Source organism: Rhinolophus ferrumequinum, chromosome 13, assembly GCF_004115265.2.
Source record: "Rhinolophus ferrumequinum isolate MPI-CBG mRhiFer1 chromosome 13, mRhiFer1_v1.p, whole genome shotgun sequence".
Taxonomy (NCBI): domain Eukaryota; kingdom Metazoa; phylum Chordata; class Mammalia; order Chiroptera; family Rhinolophidae; genus Rhinolophus; species Rhinolophus ferrumequinum.
The window spans coordinates 44,612,713-44,632,837 of NC_046296.1; the positions used below are offsets into that span (position 1 = coordinate 44,612,713).

Genomic DNA, 20,125 nt, shown 5'->3' on the forward strand with positions numbered 1-20,125 from the left:
CATAAAATAGTGCAGCCACTTTGGAAAACATTTCTTAAAAAAGCAAAACAGAGTTACCATATGATTCAGCATTCCACTCGTAGGTCTGTATCCAAGAGAACTGAAAACATAGGTCCACACAAAATCTTATGCACTAATATTCATAGAAGCATTATTTGTAATAGCGAAAAAGTGGAAACAACCCAAATATCCTTCAACATAATGTGGTATTTCCATGTGATAGATAAACAAAATGTGGTATTTTCATACAGTGGAATAGTATTTGTCAACAAAAGAAATAAAGTACAGAAACATGGTACAACATGGATGAACCAGAAAACGTTATGCTTGGTGAAAGAAGCCAGTCACAGAGGACTACATTTTGTATGATCCTATTTATATGAAATATCCACAATAGTCAAATCCAGAGACAGAAGGTAGATCAGTAGTTGTCAGAGACCGGGAGAGGGAGAAATAGGAAATGACTGCTAATAGGTCTGGGGTTTCTTTTTGGGGTGATGAGAATGTTCCAGAATTAGATAGTAATTAATGATGGTTACATAACTGTAAATATACTAAAAACCACTGAATTGTACGTAGTAAAAAAGGGAACTTTATGGTATATGAATTATAGCCCAATAAAGATTATATAAAAAGTGCTGTATTTAGTGAAAATTTTAAACTCTGACATGGAATTTGAATTTTCGTCTTTACAATATATGTGTGCATTCCCGAAGTATTTTAAACTCAAGAACGACATGACCTGGGCATCGCTTTCAGAGCATGTGAAGAGTGGTGGTCAAATCAATGATGTGGTCTAGATGCTTAGAATATTAATCCTCAGCTTTCTGCCCTGAACAAGTCCGAAATTCTACATTACTGATACTGAATTAGAAATTTTTAACTTTATACATGGTGATATTTTACATTAAACTTGCTCTCACTTTTTCCCCAATAAATTGCTCTAGGTGATTGAAGAAAGAATAGCAGTTACACAGTTTTAGAGATAATATTTTTAAGTTTACCTTAGTGTGTATGTAACCTTGACCATTGTAAATTTAGAGACAGCAAACTATTAATTTATTTTAGCTGGAAAACCAAGATTCTTAGTGAATCATAATTCTTTAAAGACTTTTAATTAATCAACTTGTGGATTTTAATGCTGCAAAGCCCAGAAAGTCATTTCCTAAGGAGTTTTTTCCTTCCCTTTTTATAAATTATCTTAATTCTTTCAAATAAGATACACATTGGGAAATATTTCAGAAGGCAGAAATAGCAGTAATCATTTTAGCTGTCTCGTTTTTTATCGACTAAAGAACCATAATTTTAAAACACTTATCCTTTAGAAAATTCTGGACTGATTTAAATTTTGAAAGATTGTATTCAAAAGTTAAGCCTATAGTAAGTACTGACTTGACTGAACTACTTATAAGAACTACTGTCACAGTATTTTTGTTAAATATATGCTTGTGTTAACTATTAGGCTATTTTTAGAAGACTATATTGTACAGTAGCCATTTTGCACACTTTAACTTGTGTTAATAGAGTGTATGCCCTCTTGTGGTCAATTGGGAACAAAATTTCACTTATAAAATTAATCATCCTAGATTTCTATGGATTCGCATTTTTCCTGTTGTTTCATAATGGGATCACCCATACTCTGCAAAACCAAAGCAGGGTTTTTTTAAATGGAGAATTAAGAATTGGAGAGAGTTGTATCTTATTTTATTTGGAGAAGTGCTAAAAAACATGTGGGTTGAAGGGCAAAGTATCTATCAATATCATGAAGGAGCCTAACAGAAAAGATATGGAAGTGTGAGGGAAAGGCAAGTAGTTGTGATGGTGTTTGAGAAGATTTATGACTACATTGATGTGCTGTATACCTGAATATTTTACAGGTATGCTCGCCCCCTTTACAAAAAGCTTCCAGAATGATACTCTGATTTTTTTTCTGTTTCATCATATAGATATCTTCTCATCCGAAGGAAGGAAATATTTACCTAACACTACTTGAAGTGTCTGTCTCATTTAATTAAATTAAGCTTAGTTTGAAGTAACTGTTCAAATCTCTTTTGTACTACTTGTCCTAAATTGGCATTACAGTGTTTATTAGTTTGGGGCATTTTTTTCTGAAGGAATGAATTTCCCTGCAAATTTCATTTTAACATTTTTCTTATTTTGTATGGGGAGACCTTTTAATAAATACTCTTCTTCTTTTTTGAGTTAAAAGGTTAAATTTCACATTTCAGCATTAGCTGTGTCCCACATCCACCTTCCTAGATTCTTGGCTGGTACTTGTAATGCCCCAGGATTCTCAGGAGCATTCCGCTGGTAATGGTATTGTCCCTTGTAGGTGACTCACTGATTTTCACCAATTCATTAATAAGGTAGTGTTGCAGCTAAGATAATTCCGGTCACGTGAATGGATCTCTCTGTGATCAGGGAATTGCATACATTGGTTGATAAGAACATTAATTTATTAAGTTTTAGTTAAGAGTTAAATATTATATACTAGTTATAACAATTTAAAAGTATCATTTAGAAAGTTCTGATTTAATTATAAAACACTTTAAATTGACAAAGAATTACTGCCATTTTTTTATAGATTGGAAAGAGTTTCTGCCTATTTATATGTAATTAAAATTGTAAAAGCATGAATAATACGGATTAAGTTTTAAATGATTTTTATTTTTAATGTGTAGTTTATAAAAATATATTTGGTTTGTATTGAACTGAACTAATTTGATTGTATCATCAGTTGTGTTTAAACAGATGCAGGAAGGCTGGTTTCATGTTTATATAATTGTGTTAGCTTTTCATATTATAAGGTTTTTAAATTAACAAGTTTAAGGCTAGTTAATAAAGTCAAAATTTTATCACCAGGCTCTGGATGAATGGCAGTAGAGTTCAGATTGCCTGGGTTGGAATCCTAGCACTGTCACTTACTAGCTATATGGCCCTGGCAAGTTCTTTAAGTCTCTGAGCTACCATTTCCTGTGCTGCAATGGGAATAATATCAGTACCTATGACATAAGATTGTTTTGAGGATTAAATGAATTAATATTAAAAACACTTAGAATAGTGCCTGGCACATACTAAGGCCTGTGTGTATATTAGCTATTATTGTTATCATCATTATTCAATTTATACATGAATTAATGATGAAATATATTGCAAAGTATATGCTGTTTGTTTTGTAAATACAAATCACTTTTGCACTTCTTGCTTTAAAAAATATTTCCATATAATTGAAAATAAACAGCTAAATAACATTTTATAAAGTTTATAATGAAGGCTTTTTTTACAGTTATCTTTTCTTCTTTTTTTAGGCACGGAATGTTAACACTGGTGAATTGGCAGCAATTAAAGTAATAAAATTGGAACCAGGTAAATTAATTGAAATTTGATGTTTCTTATTGCCATACGCCACTGAATATCTTTAAGGTTTTTTAAAAAAACAATGTTTAGTTAACATTCTCTTGTTCCCAATATCTTCTGGGAAATAGAGCTGGTATCTATTCTTTCCTACCCCTCTTTGAGACCTGTAGACACCTGACTCAATTCTTCCCTGAAAAAAAACATAATTGGGAGAAGGCGGAGAACTTGTGAAGAGACTTTGTTCCTTCTGAACTTAAATGAGTTAACTTGTCACAAATTGATAACGGTATATTTGCAGGTGAACATTGTCCTGTAGGGAGAGGGCCGTGTGATGCAGTGAAAAGAAGTGAACTGAGATTTGGGTGCTTATAGTCCAGTTCTTCACGTCCACTCTCTTGCTCTGCGAACTTGGGCAAGTGACTTCACTTCTCTTGAGTCTCACTTTTCTCAATAGGCCGAGCTCTCACGTTTTCTCTTAATAGTTACCTTCCAACTTGAGCAGCTTATTGGGTAGCCCCTAGGACTACTCCATATTTTTTGTCGGCTTCAACTGTATTCTATCCCTAAATTCCTGCAAAAACGCACATCTTTCTGAGCTAACTAACACTCTTGTTTGGCTTCTGTTTTAAACCCTCTTTCTCTTTTTCTCCCTCCTGCCATAAGCAAATAACTTGACTAGCATCTAGACTGCGTTCCACAGTGATGATAATACCTTTCTGATGGCTTCTCCCACTACAAACTTAAAATATGAATTCATTGGTAAAACAGGTTTTAGCTTTCGTATGAGCAGAAATACACTGAATTTTTTAAAAGTGTGGGCAACTTTTTCTGTAAAAAGCCCAGATCATAAAATATTTTAGGCTTTGTGGACCACATCGGGTCTCTTTATACAGTTCTCCCTCTTCTCTTTCCTTCTCCCTTCCCTCCAAGAATGGAAAAACCATTCTTAGCAGACCAGGCCACTTGTTGATGTAGTTTGGTTACTTCTGATCTACATCATCAGTAGACTTTTTAGAAGTGCCATTAAGATGAAATTTGAAGACTGTGTTGACTGACTGTGATGAAACCACACTGAAATAAGAAAATACTTCCTCAGTTACAATATTTGCAGATTTTGTATAGTTTAATTACATTCTAATATCACAAGGCAAAGTTTTTTTCTTTTCTCTGAGTCCTCTACTCTTTATAAGATTATATTAAAGATTTAGCATTTGAAGCAGGACCTTCATTTTTAATCATTAAGAAGCGGCTATGTTACTTGATGAAATATTTCGTCTCTAATCAGAAGTTAGCTTGTTGGAAGAGAGACAGGGGTATTTTAAGGCAAGCAACTTTTCTTTTAAAGAAATGAGGTTGCAAGTCACACACCAGTTCTGCTCATTTTCTGTTGCTGAGAACTTACTTACATGACCACACTAACACAAGAGAGGTTGGGAAATGTGGTCTTTAGCTAAGAAGGAAAGAATGGCATTTTGCCCAAAGAGGCAATTTTAAGGTTATTATGAAGATCTGAAACAGGGTAGTTACAGTGGGGCTGAAATGAGAGAGATTTAGGAGGTAGAATGAAGAGAGAATACATTTCTATTCATTTCAGACGTGTTGATTATGAGGTGTTTAGAGAATGTTGTTGTAGATATGCATAGTTGTCAATTTGATCTGTAGATCTGGAGCTCAGGAGAGAGGTCTTGGCCAGAATCATGGATTTGGACATCATCGGTGTTTGGTAGTAGTTGTAGTTCAGAGTTTCTAAAAGAAAGAAGGCCACGGGGCGGCTGGATGGCTCAGTTGGTTAGAGCTCGAGCTCTGAACAACAGGGTTGCTGGTTCGATTCCCACATGGGCCAGTGAGCTGCACCCTCCACAACTAGATTGAAGATAAAGAGCTGCAGCTGAGTTTCTGGAGGGGTGGCCCGATGGCTCAGTTGGTTAGAGCAGGAGCTCTGAACAACACGGTTGCAGGTTCAATTTCCGCATGGGATGGTGGGCTGTGCCCCCTGCAACTAAAGATTGAAAATGGTGACTGGACTTGGAGTTGAGCTGTGCCCTCCACAACTAGACTAAAGGACAACTGCTTGGAGCTGATGGGCCCTGGAGAAACACACTGTTCCCCAATAAAATCTATAAAAAATAAAAAATGAAAGAAGGCCACTAGTATCAAATGCTGCTGAATTGTCAAGTAGAATGAGAATTGATAAGAGGCTTTTGATTTGGGTCTTAAGATGACATGGACCTTTGCAAGAGTAATTCCAGCAGTCATTAGATGAAAAATAGATTGGAGTGGGTTGAAGAATGAGTGGAAGTAAGGAACAGGAAGCAAAGCTTAGACTATTTTTGAAGAAATTTGGGTATGAAAAGCAATGGGGGATTGGTTTAATATGGGAGAAGCAAAGTTATGGGAAAGGTTTTACATTGAAGAAAGTTTGAGCATGTTTGTAGGCTGAAAGGAAAACGTGAGTGGTGATGGAGAGAATAAAGGAATCAAAGGGAGAATGTAAATGATGGAGCAAGATTCTGAGAGGGCTTGGGAGTTGATAGGATCAGGAGGTACCTCTTCTGAAAAGCAGGAGAATACCGCCTTTGGGATCATGTCTTTGTAAACATCCAAGGTTGGGCACAAATGTAGATTAGTTTTAAGGTTGAGGAGAGGGTAGTAAAAGAAGATCTTTACAGCAGGGCCTCCATTTTCTCAAGTGGGGGAAGCTAGGGCCTTAGCTGAGAGTGAAGCAGAGGTTGATAAGTAAGATATCTGAAGAATAATTGAAACAACTTTTTTGTTTTAAGAGCTTTTATGGAGAATAGAAGAAGGAAGTGACTAGTTGTCAGTAATGGGACTTTGTACAGTGTTATGTGTCTAATTGAAGTTGGACATCAACCATTTTTTATTATGCCCATTAACATACTTGTAGTTATGTTGCTATTCAAAAACTAATCATTTGAATGTCCCCGAAAGTAATGTCATTAATTTTTACCTATTAAAAGATCTTTTCATAAGAAATTAAAGTTAGGGAGAAATTAGTGTTAAGGGAATTAGGTAAGGTAAACTTGTATGTCCAAGGTAGGTAAACTTGTATCTATTTTAAAAACTGCTCATTAGTGAATTGCCTGTCCCATTACATAAATTATGCATCCATGTTACCTTTTCCCCAAAGTTTTAGAGGATAACAAGCATATATTTATAATTTATTTTCAACCTTACTCATAAAGTGAGTTAAAAATATACTAACACAGACAGTTAATGAGAGGTAGAAGTACCTTTATAGAAAAGAGAAAAGCAGTACCGAGATATGTCACTCCATAATCTCATCCTCCTGCATAAAGTCTTGATTCCATATGTGTAATGCAAACCAGTGACTCCTGGTATTTTACTTGAAATGCTGCTAACACAAACTTAATATTTATTGCATTTCTATAATATACCAGTATAGAAAAAAGTCCAATTTCCTTTTAAGACTATTACTTCTAACAAAGCGTATGTTTTCTAGTTGTGTTATAAATGACTTTGTAGTCCAGAGGTCTTCATAGCAAAATATTAGCCCACACTTGTTATCCCTTGTCTTTTTAATGATGGCCATTTGAACAGGTTTGAGGTGATATATCTGATTGTGGTTTTGATTTGTGTTACCTTGATGATTAGTGATGTTGAGCACCTTTCCATGTACCTGTTGGCCATTTGTATGTCTTCTTTGGAAAAATGTCTCTTCAGTTCCTCTGCCCATTTTGGTTGTGTTTTGCTTTTGACCTGTGTCAGTTCTTTATCTATTTTGGATATTAACTCTTTATTGTAAATATGATTTGCAAATATTTTCTCTCATTCATTAGGTTGCCCTTTCATTTTGTTGATGGTTTCCTATGCTGTGCAGAAGCTTTTTAGTTTTTTATCATGAGAAAGACGAGATAAGTGTTGGCGAGGACGTGGAGAAAAGAACCTTTGTATACTGTTGGTGGGAATGTCAATTCGCATAGTTCATCCACTATAGAAAACAGTATGAAGGTTCCTCAAAAAATTAAAAATGAACTACCTAATGACCCAACAATCCCACTTCTGGGTATTTATCCAAAGAATATGAAAATAGGATATCGAAGAGATATCTGCCCTCCATGTTCACTGTAGCGTTATTCACAATAGCCAAGATAGGGAAACAACCTAAGTGTCCGTCAACAGACGAATGGATAAAGAAGATGTGGTGTGTGCATATTCAATGGAATATTATTCAGCCACAAGAAAGAAGGAAATCCTCCGTTTACAACAACATGAATGGACATTGAGGGCATTATGCTAAGTGAAATAAACTAGACAGAGAAAGACAAACACTGCACAGTAAAACCTCTAAGTAAAATCTTAAAAAAAAAAAAAAAAAGGAAGCCCGCAATGTAACTTCTGTATATTGAAAAAGAGTAGGAAACAATACTTACATTGAAAAGCAAAGCCCCAAAATATATGAAGCAAAAACTGACAATTTAAGGAAGAAATAAACAAACAATAATGGGACCTCAATGGTAAAATGTAATGTCAAAAAATATAAATTATGGAAACAAGAATTAGGGAAATGCCACTGATATGTTTTGACTGTTACGTTAAGATCCATTTCTAGTTAAGCACTGGCGTTATCAGCAACAGGACACGGTCAGTCCTTGTCGTAAAGAAACTCACTGTCTGGTAATAGTAATTCTTTGAGAAAGTTGGCATTTTTTCCTCAGTAATGGGCTTGTTTTTGGTAGAAAAAAATTGAAAGAACTGTTGGTAAGAATGTAGTGGTGATGAAGTCTTCACTGGATGATCGTAGCAAACTTCCTAGCCATCTTCTTTACTGTAAGGTTCCCAGTGCCTGATACAATGCCTGGCATCTGGTAGGACAGACACTCGGTGTACAGTTATTGGATAAATCAAATTAATGAGGAAGATAGGAAACTAAGAAGATTTACCTTAGAGATGCCTTGGAGATGGGCTGGTTTAAACCATGACACTATTTTGCTAATGAATAGCTAACGTTTATTCAAACTTACTTTGTGCCAGGCCCTGTTCGAAGTGCTTTACATTTGTTGACTCATTTAATCCGGATATTATTGTCCCTATTTAAAATAAGAAACAAAAACACTGAAAGTTTTAGTAACTCGCGCAACTTAGTGGCAAGCTGAAATTGGAGCCCTAGCAATACAGCTCTAGAGCCTACTCTTTCACCACTGTCAAAAAGTTGGCAGTGGTGTGGCTGCTGTTACCAGGTATAACTGGATGTTTATTAATACAGACACACACACACGTGTTCTAGAACTAATAAACGAAAACTGTTTAGTGGTGGAGGCACCACTTACCAATCTTAACTTATTTTTATGCATATTTAATGAGAACTAAAGGAACTTCATTGGGTAAGAAGAAAATGTTTCTTCAAAACCAGTATTTTTGCTCAAACTGGACATCTTTTGTGGAGAAATTGACGCATAATAAACAAACCCAAAGATAAACCAGCAAACAAACTCCTTTCTGAAGAGTGTACACATAATCAGTTTAATTAGCAAGCTGTTGTTACACTGACATACAGTGACGACAGAAATCTCAAGTAACTAATGGAGAAAGTGAAAATCTGCTTTTGTCAGACAGGAGTAATAGACACAGATAAAGCCTCAAACTCCCAAGAATAGTGCAGCTGTAAGGTGTCCTAACAAATCCTGTCTTTGAGTGACTATGGCTTGCTTACCTCACTGAGAAACTTTGTTCTCGAAAATCACAGAACATCAGAAACTTGGCTATGTGCAATTATATCAGCAAGAATAAAACATCCCACTCTGGCCTGGAGAATCGAAGTCATTTTGTCATAAAGAAACAGCCTTGATTTATAACCGAGATACATACACAGCTTCATATAAGATATAAGATGTTTCTGGACATAGCATCCACATCTGTCTTTGTACCTCCTGGAAAGAGGACCTTTGGTTCACTTTGCAGTCCAGTCCTAAAGTATACGCCTTTATACACAGACACCTCTGCTTTGCTCTAAGCCTACTAAAACACCGCTTTGTTTCAATTTCACCTAAACTCCACTGTTTCCAAATTCTTACAACTCTTTTATCTTTTCCTTTGTTTTGTGAGATGGTCCAAATTTCTCTGGTGTATGGTCTTTCTCATCGCAATGGGTCCGTAAACCTGATTTTGTCAGATTGCAGGTTTGTTCCTATGGTCTTTCGGCTGATCGGGCTAGTACACTGCCAGCTCTTGAGTCTTATTTTGAAAGAAAATTCAAAATGGATCAAGATGAAATCTTGTGGCAGCGCTTGCTTGTAGAATAGAACTCACATTTATATATTTCCAGGCTTCGTTTTCAAGTTCTTACAAGGTATTATAACCGTCTATCTTGTGGGTGTCTTGAATCTTTTTCTTCTTTCTTTTTCGTGTTTTAAAGTCAGAATTTTAGAGCCATACAGAACTTTTTAGGTCATCTGTCTCAATGGTTGGCAGATGTTTTACAACTTTCAAAACTTTTGTCATAGAAAATACCTGGTGGCAAGCATGTACTGTGTGAACAGTCTCTGAAGCTTAACACTCATGTTTCATATTGCAGAAAAGTAGGCACAGTGTTTATAATTTGCCCAAAGCCACACATCTTATTTGTGGATCTGACTCCTCTGATTCTTGATTCATTGTTCTTTAGTTTTTCATCCTAAAAAATAGTACTAATTAAAGATGCTTGTAATTACTTGTTTGTAGTACTGTTTGCAGCACTAGTTATTAAAGTAGAATGTAACTATAGATAACACTGATGAATTAGGTAGCAACTCATGGAAGAAATTCATTCCTTCTAAATGGGAAAACACATTCCTTTTCAAACAGTGCAAAATACTGAGATTGATGAGCAGGGAAGTTCATAGTGAGAAAATAAGGTATTATGTTTTGTTTCCACGAGAGCAGCATTTATTAAGTTGTAGAACAAAAATTTTTAAAGTGTGAAAAGACCAGTAAGACCTCATTTTACTATTTTTCATGAGACTTCAAAGTTATATTTTACAAATCATCTTTGCTGTCAGCTTTTGACGTTAGTTTTTTTCGGTCCCGAGAGGTAGGAGAGGTGCTTTCTCCCCCTTTAATCTCATCATAGAGTGGCAGGACACCAGGGAAATTATTTATTGGGCTCCTTTTCCTATCTCCCTGGAGGACTTTAGTAGATCCCTTACCACCATTTGTTTCCTCAGTGCTGTCCTGCATTTATTGCCGTGGTGAAGAGAGTCCTTACATCATTGTGGTAATTACTTTTCAAGGTTAATCGTGGATTGCTTAGCCACACTTTAATATATTAGAGCCATATTATGGGCTTGAGGGTGACTATACTGGACAAATTTAAAGGTAATAATGCCCCAAAATGAAAAAGCAAATAACAACGGTTTTAGTATATGAGTATCTGCAATTCCTTCCTCATTCTCAATCTTTTGTATCTGTTTAATGATTTGATTTTATGAATGTAAACATTTAGCACTCAATTTAGTTAGAAGATACGCGATATGGTCCCTGCCTTCAAGGAGCTTGTTACCTGGTATAAAAACGAGAGTGTATGTAAGTAGCAGCCTAACTGCAGGGATTCATCCATTGAGCAATGTGTGTATATGAATTGTGCTGGCAATAAGAAATGGTGGTGACTCTGACTAGAAAAACTTAATTAGTTCACAGGTCATTGAATAGCTGCTTTGGCTGTTCACTCTGTGAAATACTCTGGATAGGGAATATCTAGGCAAGATGACTTCTGAAAGGACACCAATAGGACAGAGTAGGAAATATATCTTGATTCTTTGGTGAGTTCCATAGAGGTTGCGAAGTTCATTTCACTTGGTGTAATTAAGAAAGAAATAGTTCATCTGAGCCTTTTAGGCTGGCTAGCATTTTGCTAGTGATAATGGAAGGTATTTCATATGAGAATAGTGTGAAAGCAAAGATGGCATTGACATACTAGGCCTATTTGGAAAATAGTTTCATTTGACCAGAGTGGTATGCAGTGTTTGGGCATAGGGAGAAGTAAAATGTGATTAGCAGATGGATGACAGTTTATGGAGAACTGTAAATGGTAGCCCAAAGATTTACCCTGTGTACGGTGTTTTTTTTTTTTTTTTTTTAATAGGTTAGTAACAGAGTGTGGGTCTTCTTGGTAAGCATGATAAAGGTAGAAAAATTTTACCCATTATATTCTTCACTTGATTTAAAATCTATACTGTGCTTTATTTTTCCTTTTTCTGTTCTTACTCCAGAAACATTTTTCGAGCCTACTGTAGACCTATTTTACATAAAGAAACTAGATATGCTGCCATAATCTTTAATAGTGTAGGAGGGATATAATCCAGAGGACTGGTACAGGGAATTCACTTCTGAGTTATGGGTACCAACCTAATTTTGAAGCTTCCTTCAGAGCTGCATTGGCAAACCTGGCTCTCAAAAGAAGAGCTGAATCCAGGTAAGAGCAAAGGAGACCTATCAGGTTAGTCAGGAATCTCAGGTTAAGCCATTCTTCCTCATGGCCTGGAGACCATGTTTTCACTTTGGGAAATGTTTTCTCTAATACATCTTTAAAATGAGGAGGGGTGGAATTTAATTCTTTAGAGGTGAAAAAAATCTTACTTTTCTTATGTGTAAAGTACAAATATACATACAGTATATACAGAAATATATGGCATTAAAATTTCATGGAAAGAGGCCATTAGGAAAACAGGGTTGACAAACACTGCATTAGAATAAAAATTGTTTTGGGAGTGGGGATCATCATGTTTTCTTTAAACCAAAAACTAAACCTAATCATCTGGCAGAAACTATTTTGGTGAACCAATCAGGATATTTTCATCTTTTCCTGTTACTTTCAGCAAGGGAATTTTTTCTTGATCCTGTTGTACCCAAGTTCAAAGTTGATTCATAACAGTTTATGCAAGTATAAGTGATACTTACCTTAAGCTTTGTTAATCATGAACACTTACTAAAAGGTGGCCAAACAAATAAACAGGCTATATGTTATTTTCATCAGATGAAATATTTGAAGTCATTTTCGTCATTCTCAATACTTAATAATATTGATATTGTAATTATTTTTTTCATTTATGTTGAAATAATCTAGAAGTCAGAATTATTAGATACTTCCTTTATATTTCTGTGTAGTATTAACTATGGTTTGAGTGTTTTTCCCAAAAAGGAAAATTGGGTACTGGTTCTGTGGTTTTACAAAAAATTACTCAAGGCCAGTTTCTTATCTTTTTATAATCAGCCATTGGATTTCGTGGTACGCTGATAGTTAAGAAATTGAATTTCAATATTTCTTGGTACTTTTGTAGTTTGAGAGAGTAATTGACCACTTGTTTAAGAGAATCACAGCTCTGGGAAGTGAGCCAAGAATTGCTAAAATACTGTTAATCCCATTTATTGTGTCCATAATATGACATGGAGTTTATCAGTTATGTATTTTGAATGTTATCACATATCAAAAGGTAAACTAAAGCTGGCCTTACAATTAAAATACTTTTGTATATAGCATAGATGGACATTCCCACTTCTATGTGTTTAACATAGAATGGAAGCAGGAAGATTTGTGAGTGAAGTGCCCATAGCATGAGCCTGAGAGACCTTTTTTGTTTCCCTTAGTCTAAGTTTAATTTTTTTTTTGGCCATGGGACATTTTTTTGTATGTATGGTAAAAAACACATAACATTAGATTTACTCTCTTAACAAAATTTTAAATGTATAGTATGGTATTGTTAACTATAAACATAACATTGTACAGCATTAAACAGCAACTCCCCATTTCTCCCTCCCTCCCCTCAGTTCCTGACAACCAGCATTCTACTTTCTGTTTCTATGAATTTGACTAGATATTTCACATAAGTGCAATCATGCAGTATTTGCCTTTTTTGTGACTGGCTTATTTCACTTAGCATAATGTCTTCAGGGTTCATCCATGTTGTTGCATATGACAGGATTTCTTCTTTATAGTTGAATAATATTCGTGTGTACGTGCGTACGTGCGTGCGTGTGTGAGTGTAAATACTCCACATCTTCTTTATTCTTCCATTCATCAGGGGACTCTTAGGTTGTTTCTACCTATTGGCTGTTGTGAATAATGCTGCAGTGAATATGGGTGTGCAAATATCTCTTTGAGATCTTGATTTAAATTCTGTTGGGAAAATACCCAGAAGTGGGATTGCTAATGGAGCATGTGGTAGTTCTATTTTTAATATTTTGAGGAACCACCATTCATTCTGTTTTACATAGCAGCTACACCATTTTACATTCCTACCAACAGCGTACAAGTGTTTAAATTCCGTGTTTCCCCCAAAATAAGACCTAGCCAATCAGCTCTAATGCGTCTTTTGGAGCAAACATTAATATAACACCCGGTTACTATAAGACCGGGTATAATACAACATAACATAACGTAATATAACATAACATAATGTAATATAATAAATACTGGGTCTTATATTAATGTTTGCTCCAAAAGACACATTAGAGCTGATTGTCTGGCTAGGTCTTATTTTCGGGGAAACACAGTAGTTGTGGGTTAGTTCTTTGGATTTTCTTTTTTCCCCCCACAAAAATGTTGAATTTAATTTGGCCGTTCTGGTAATCAAATGGAGATGAGTTACTAGGGAAAAGATAAGGCACTTTGGATCAACATTTCATGGGAGAAAGGTAGTAGAAGACTTAAAGGCACTCATAGGTTTCAGTAGAAAACACAGGAGTAACAAATAAGCAATTAATTGTATAAAACATGCTAATAACTGCTTGAAATTAAACCAAAAACAGATATTCCTCATTTAGAGTTACCATGGAGAATTATAAGGTATCGTGGATTCATTCAGGCAAGTTTTATGCATCACATATTAGGTGCTAGGGATACAAAGATGATTAAGGCATAGTCCTGTCCTAGAGAACCTGATGTGCCCGTGAGGACACAGAGCCAGTGTCATAAGGGCAGGGATATACACAGCGCTCACTGTAGAAGTTGTGGTGCTTGCAGTTGTAACAGAAACCACAGCTCAAGGCGGCTTAAACAGGGAATGTATTGGTTACGTACAGGAATATCTGAAAATTACAGAGGCAGGTGAGGCTCGATGCGTGTATGTACGTAGCTCTATTATGTCATTATGTGCCTCCCACCCCCTTTTCCTGTTTCTCTTCAATGTTTTCTCCAAATCATCCTTATGCTAAAGCTGGTTCCCTTTGAGGTTGTGATGACTGCTAAGCTCTCAGGGCTGCTACCCCCAGAAAGAGAGCTTCTGTCTGACCATCGTTGAGTTCACTCTGACTAGATCATCTTTGATCTCTTACAACCTTTTCACCGGATTGGGGGAAAGTGTAATTGAGAAGCAGATGAGAAAGCAAAATTTAGAACTTTCAAAGTATTTAGTGTATTCCTGAAAATTGGTATCAATCTCATTTTGTCTTTATTATTTCTAACTTGGATTTTTCATAATGAACTGAAAATCAGGAATTCTTAAGGGTGGGACGTGAACTCAGAAGAGAATCCTAGTTCAGTGATTTTCTTCTGAAATTTTGGAGGCATAAAAATTCCCTACTCTTTGGAGATTTTTGATTTTGTACTCACTTCATTGCAGAAATTAAGTTAAGAACCTGACATACCCTCTGTTCTCCATTACTTCTTCCCTTGCAACTGGGCGGTAAGGTGGGTTTTGATACTGGATTCAAATGGTTCATGGTTGGGCTAGTGCAAGCCCAACAACAGGAAAACAGCAAGGCCAGAAGTGTCAGGGCTTGCTCTAACAAACTCATACTTAGGATTTGAGCAGTACTTTGAAAGACTAATGCTTTTTTATTATGCCTCTAATATATATTTAATCAAGCTATTCATAGCATATAACACTTTAAGAATTGACTTAGTAATACAAAGCTACTTTGATTTAAGTGTAAGCGCTTCCATTTGTTCTCCTTCTGCACAGTCTCTGCTTTACCACATTTGCATTCACTGCACTTCTGTTTCTTTCTTTGAGAAGTGTTCATTCAGGAACCACAGCATGTGACCCTGCTGTAGGATTGCCAGATCTTTGAGGAATTTGGGCAGAGAGGGAGTAGAAGAAGAGAGATTATTTGCTAATAGTCTGACCAGGCTCAAATACAGTTCCATTCCTTATCCCAACATAGTTGGAACAAGGCATTCGAATACAGAATAAGGCTGTTTGTGGGCCATGTGGTAACCCAGCACTGCTGGAGTGCTGGCCTCTCGGCTCTCCAAAGAGCCTGTGGAGGTTCATTTGACGCTCTTGGTGTATTGGGATTCCTGCCCTAACTTCAAAAAGAATTACTTCTTTGTGCTAAAATTATATTAAATGTTGTTTGGTAAAAAAGGAAAAAGTAATGTATATTTCCTAGTGAATTATCTGATGATTACGTCCAAAGTATAATAGAGTAAGCGCTATCGAAGCATTTACTATTATTACTATTATGTCTTAGAAATAATCACCAGATAATTCACTAGGAAATGTACATTATTTTTTCCTTTTTTACCAAACAACTTTTTAAATAATTTTAGCACAAAGAAGTAATTCTTTTTGAAGTTAGGGCAGGAATCCTAATACACCAGAGCGTCAAATGAACCTCCATAGGCTCTTTGGAGAGCCGAGAGGCCTACACTCTAGCGATGCTGGGTTACCATGTTGCCCACAGACAGGCACTGTTCTAAGCATTTTACATATATTAGCTACTTTAACACTTCCAAAAGCCCTGTGAGATAGATTATCATTATTTTTATCCCTATTTTACGGAGGAAGCAGTTGGCACAGGTCAAGTAACTGGCCCAAGTTCACACAACTTAGTAAGGAACAGTTAAGATTTGAATCCAGACAGTCTGGGACCAGAGTTTATTATTTTAGTTACTGTATTTTACTTTCTGTCAAGGGAGAACTGAAGTTATCATTAAAAGTAGTATCAATAACGTTTATTATGTTTTGAAATAAATGGACATTTTGAAACTTACCAATTAAATATTCAACGTGCTTGTTTTTTATTCTAGGAGAAGACTTTGCAGTTGTGCAGCAAGAAATTATTATGATGAAAGACTGTAAACACCCAAATATTGTTGCTTATTTTGGAAGCTATCTCAGGTACATTGTTTGTCTCCCTTTTGAAAAGCAGTAATGATTCCATCATCTAATACGTTTAACAAAATAAACTTAGCTCTCTCACCCACGTTTAGTAGTTTTCTTCATGCTTTGAAGATAGGATATTTTCATATGAATGGAATTTATGTTAATTCTGTAACTAATATTGTAGTCTGTGATTTGTCTGTTGTACTCTTGGGAACTCGATGTGGTTTCAGTGAGGAAGCTGACAAGTGAAAACTGACTTTTATGGTTGGTCTTCCTGTGATAGATCTAAATATGCCATTCTGTTGCCCCTTTCCTAGACTTGAATGAATTAGAAAGCCAGAAGCATCTCATTCTGTTATGTTTTTATTAGAAACTTTTTTCTTTTGTGCTTCTAGCCTCAGAGTATTGCATCATCTTTTCCCTTTATTTTGTCCAAAGGACTAGGACCTATAATTATTTCACTAATTTCTTATTTTTCTAGGTCCTTAAGTGAACTTAGACTGAATTTGCCACCTCTTGTTTTAGTTTGGCAGGACCAGGCCAGGTTCCTCAGGTCATATTGCATAGGGGTTGACCTCAAGGTCAAATCACTTTTTTCCATTCACTTTTATATGTGAGTTGAATACTGTGACCTAGTTGTTTTTAAGGTTCCTTCCAAAGGGAGGATTGGTGAATGTTTTCTTATGTATTAAAAAAACTCTTCAGGTTTGTTTTGATACACTGTAGGATAAGTAAGGATGTAACTTACTGCAGCTCACATTCTCCTATGATCCAGGTATAAAACACTTTAACTCTTCTGATGTAGACACAGTATAAGGAAAAACTGGGCACTTTTGCCCTCTCTTGTTTCCAGCCTGTGAAAGCCATCTGGACCAGCTCTTCTTGATTCTGACCACTCCTGGAGAGCTTTGATTGCCACCTTCATTAAGGTTAAAGGGTGGGTTTAATGGAGACTTTAGTTCATATGGGGACAGGTACTGCTACCCCTGTATCAATGACTATTAAACATTTTAAATGGATTTTTTAAAAGCCAAGTTAAAACTACTTTAATGGTGAGTGGTTCAAACAGTAACCTAACACAGTTTTTGCATCAATTTTTAACTTATGGAACAAACCCTGCACAGGTAGTTATTGTATCAGCTCAAAGAAACAAAAACTGGCTAAGTTAATGATATAAATAATCATCTGCTTCCAGTATATTAAAATCATCACAACAATTTGTTTTACTGTTACTGGTTCTTACAGAATGACCTACCTAGATTCAGTTGGGAGAAGCTTTACAGTTTTCCCCAAGAGCAAACGGGTCTTTTAAAGAATTTTTGTGTTTCCCCAGAGACATTGATCTAAGATATTTCTTAAACATGGTCTCAGTCTTCTAGAACTATGGGACCATCCAAAGCCTAACCTGATATTCCAGGATAGCCCCATCTGTTAAATGGCAACTTTGGTATGGTGAGATGAGCATGTTCTTTTTGCTGTGGAGACACTGGTGTACTTGGTACTTAAGAGCTTGTACCCTGACTCCATCACTTTTAATTTTGTGACTTACGTCAAATTACTTAACCACTCTGTGCCTCTGTTTCCTCATCTATAAAATGAGGAAAATAGTAGTAGCTACATGATGGGGTAGCTTTACTTTTAACATGTAAAGTGCTAAGAACAGTGCTTAGAATGTGATAAATGTTGAATAAATGTTAAATGTTAACTGCTATTACTACTACTACTTAGTATTTTTAAGTACCATCATGCTAGCGTCTCACTTGATCTTTTCAACAACACTGTTATCATTTGATCTTTTCAAAAACATTGTGACTCTATGGTAGATGTTATTTCCATTTTACAAATAAAATGCTTGAGAGAGTTTAGCATTAAGTATTTAGTTTATAGTTCCATTTCAAGTTGTTGACAAAGTAGGGTCGTAGTTCTTTCTGTGATACTGTGCTCATGAATCACATCACTTTTGGCTTAGCTTTACTATCTCCTTTCCAAAAGAGCCAACCAAATAAACTTCCAACACCCCCTACCCATCACCACCAATATGAAACTAAACCCCAATACAAAACTAAACTAGACATTTGACTGTCTGTGTCACTTAGGCAAGAACTTGCTCACATAAGTTAGGTAACATAACGTTTGATCTTGTTAACCACTGAAATGCAGAATTCCTCTTGGATTTGTATCCATTTTTGTTGGTAAGTCTCGGCAAAGACTTTAGTAACACCCACTAACCTTCACATCTGGACATAACTACATTGACAGCCAGTTTGAGGTTATGATTTTAAAAAATTGTACTTTTAGATTTCAGTAAATGTGTATTCTGACTATATTTTGAATATCCTTTTTTAAAGTAAACTTTTAAATTTGAAGCATAATGTATATACAGCAAAATGCATAAAATTTATATATTGTGTATAGTCTGATGATTTTTTTTAAAAGGTACTTTTATTTTAATTCAAGTAGAATACAAAGGGAAAAATTGCCTAGAAACCAAAGTAAAACAGACAAAGTAAGGGTCGTATTTTCAGTAGAACTAAGTTTGTTTGGTGTTGTATGATCTAAGATAGGAAATACTGGCTTAAATAGATGATTTTATTCTGTAACTGGAATAGCTGATGAAAGTGATATGAAAACAAATGGTAGTATAATATAGAACAGCAATTAATCCTCCCTTTTGCAGCTCTTTTCTTCTATAGAGATTCTTCCCTTATTCCCTAAAGTCCAGACCAAACCAAATTTGGAGTATGGTATGCTAATGATTAGATTAGTACGGTGTTATAGCTGAAAGGGACTGAGAGATCTTGTTACATAGCCCACTGTTTTTTTACAGATGAGGAAATGGAGTTGGATAAATGACTTCAAGTTATCAAACTACTCATTGTTGGCACTGGTACTTCAACCTGGGCCTGCCGCTATCTAGGCCAGCTGTCTGTCTGGTATACGGTACTGCTTAACCAAGAAGGCCAGCTTTAGTCTCACTGGGAGCATGGTTTCTTGGATCTTTCTCATTAGTGAGTGATTTTACAAAAGGCAAGGAGCTTATTTGTTTGAACTTGGTACAAGTTCTCTAAAATATATACTGTTCCTAGTGACTTTCTTCCATCTATCCTGTTGCCATTAGACCCTATTACAACAAATTTAGACATAAAATTTGAGAAACTTGAGCTAATGTGATTTGATTATTGATAAATTTCCTCCTTGGGGAATTGGATTTACCCTATGAATTTACTGAATAGATGACCAGAATACAGTTACTTTTAGAGGCCTATTTTATACCAGGGTAGCTGTGCTTGCTTCTCAAAGGAACACTGAGATTGAGCTCCTATGAAACAACACCCAGTACTCTTAACAAAGGCCTTCCCTACTCCGCTCTTCTGTATCATTAAAGCTTATGTTTATTAAGTGCCTAATTACACACAATGTACAACAGTGTGGGACATTTTAGAGCTGCTGATTCTTGGAGATCTTGCTCACATTTTATTTTATTTTTTAAATCATGTTATGTTTGGGCAAAACATAAATAATTATACTTAGTTTGTTCAAGGAATTTTAAGTCTGTGATGTGTTACAAAGTCTGGGAAGATTGAAAAGTGTGTTTTAGAAATTACAAGATTTTCGGCTGGCCCGGTGGCTCACGCGGTTAGAGCTCCATGCTCCTAACTCCGAAGGCTGCCAGTTCGATTCCCACATGGGCCAGTGGGCTCTCAACC

At 35.8% G+C, this 20,125-nt stretch overlaps 1 protein-coding gene across 5 annotated transcripts in view; it reads left to right on the top strand.

Moving 5' to 3' along the window:
* Positions 1-20,125, top strand: part of MAP4K3 (mitogen-activated protein kinase kinase kinase kinase 3) — a 145,638-nt gene that overhangs the window by 52,444 nt on the left and 73,069 nt on the right. For all 5 annotated transcript variants that reach the window (XR_004424815.1, XM_033124664.1, XM_033124666.1 and 2 more), the window contains exons 2-3: positions 3,309-3,366; positions 16,343-16,433. Coding sequence is in view for 4 of the 5 variants with exons in the window: in XM_033124664.1 (XP_032980555.1) it covers positions 3,309-3,366; positions 16,343-16,433 (149 nt within the window). In the remaining variant the exon portion in view is untranslated. The remainder of the gene's footprint in view (positions 1-3,308; positions 3,367-16,342; positions 16,434-20,125) is intronic.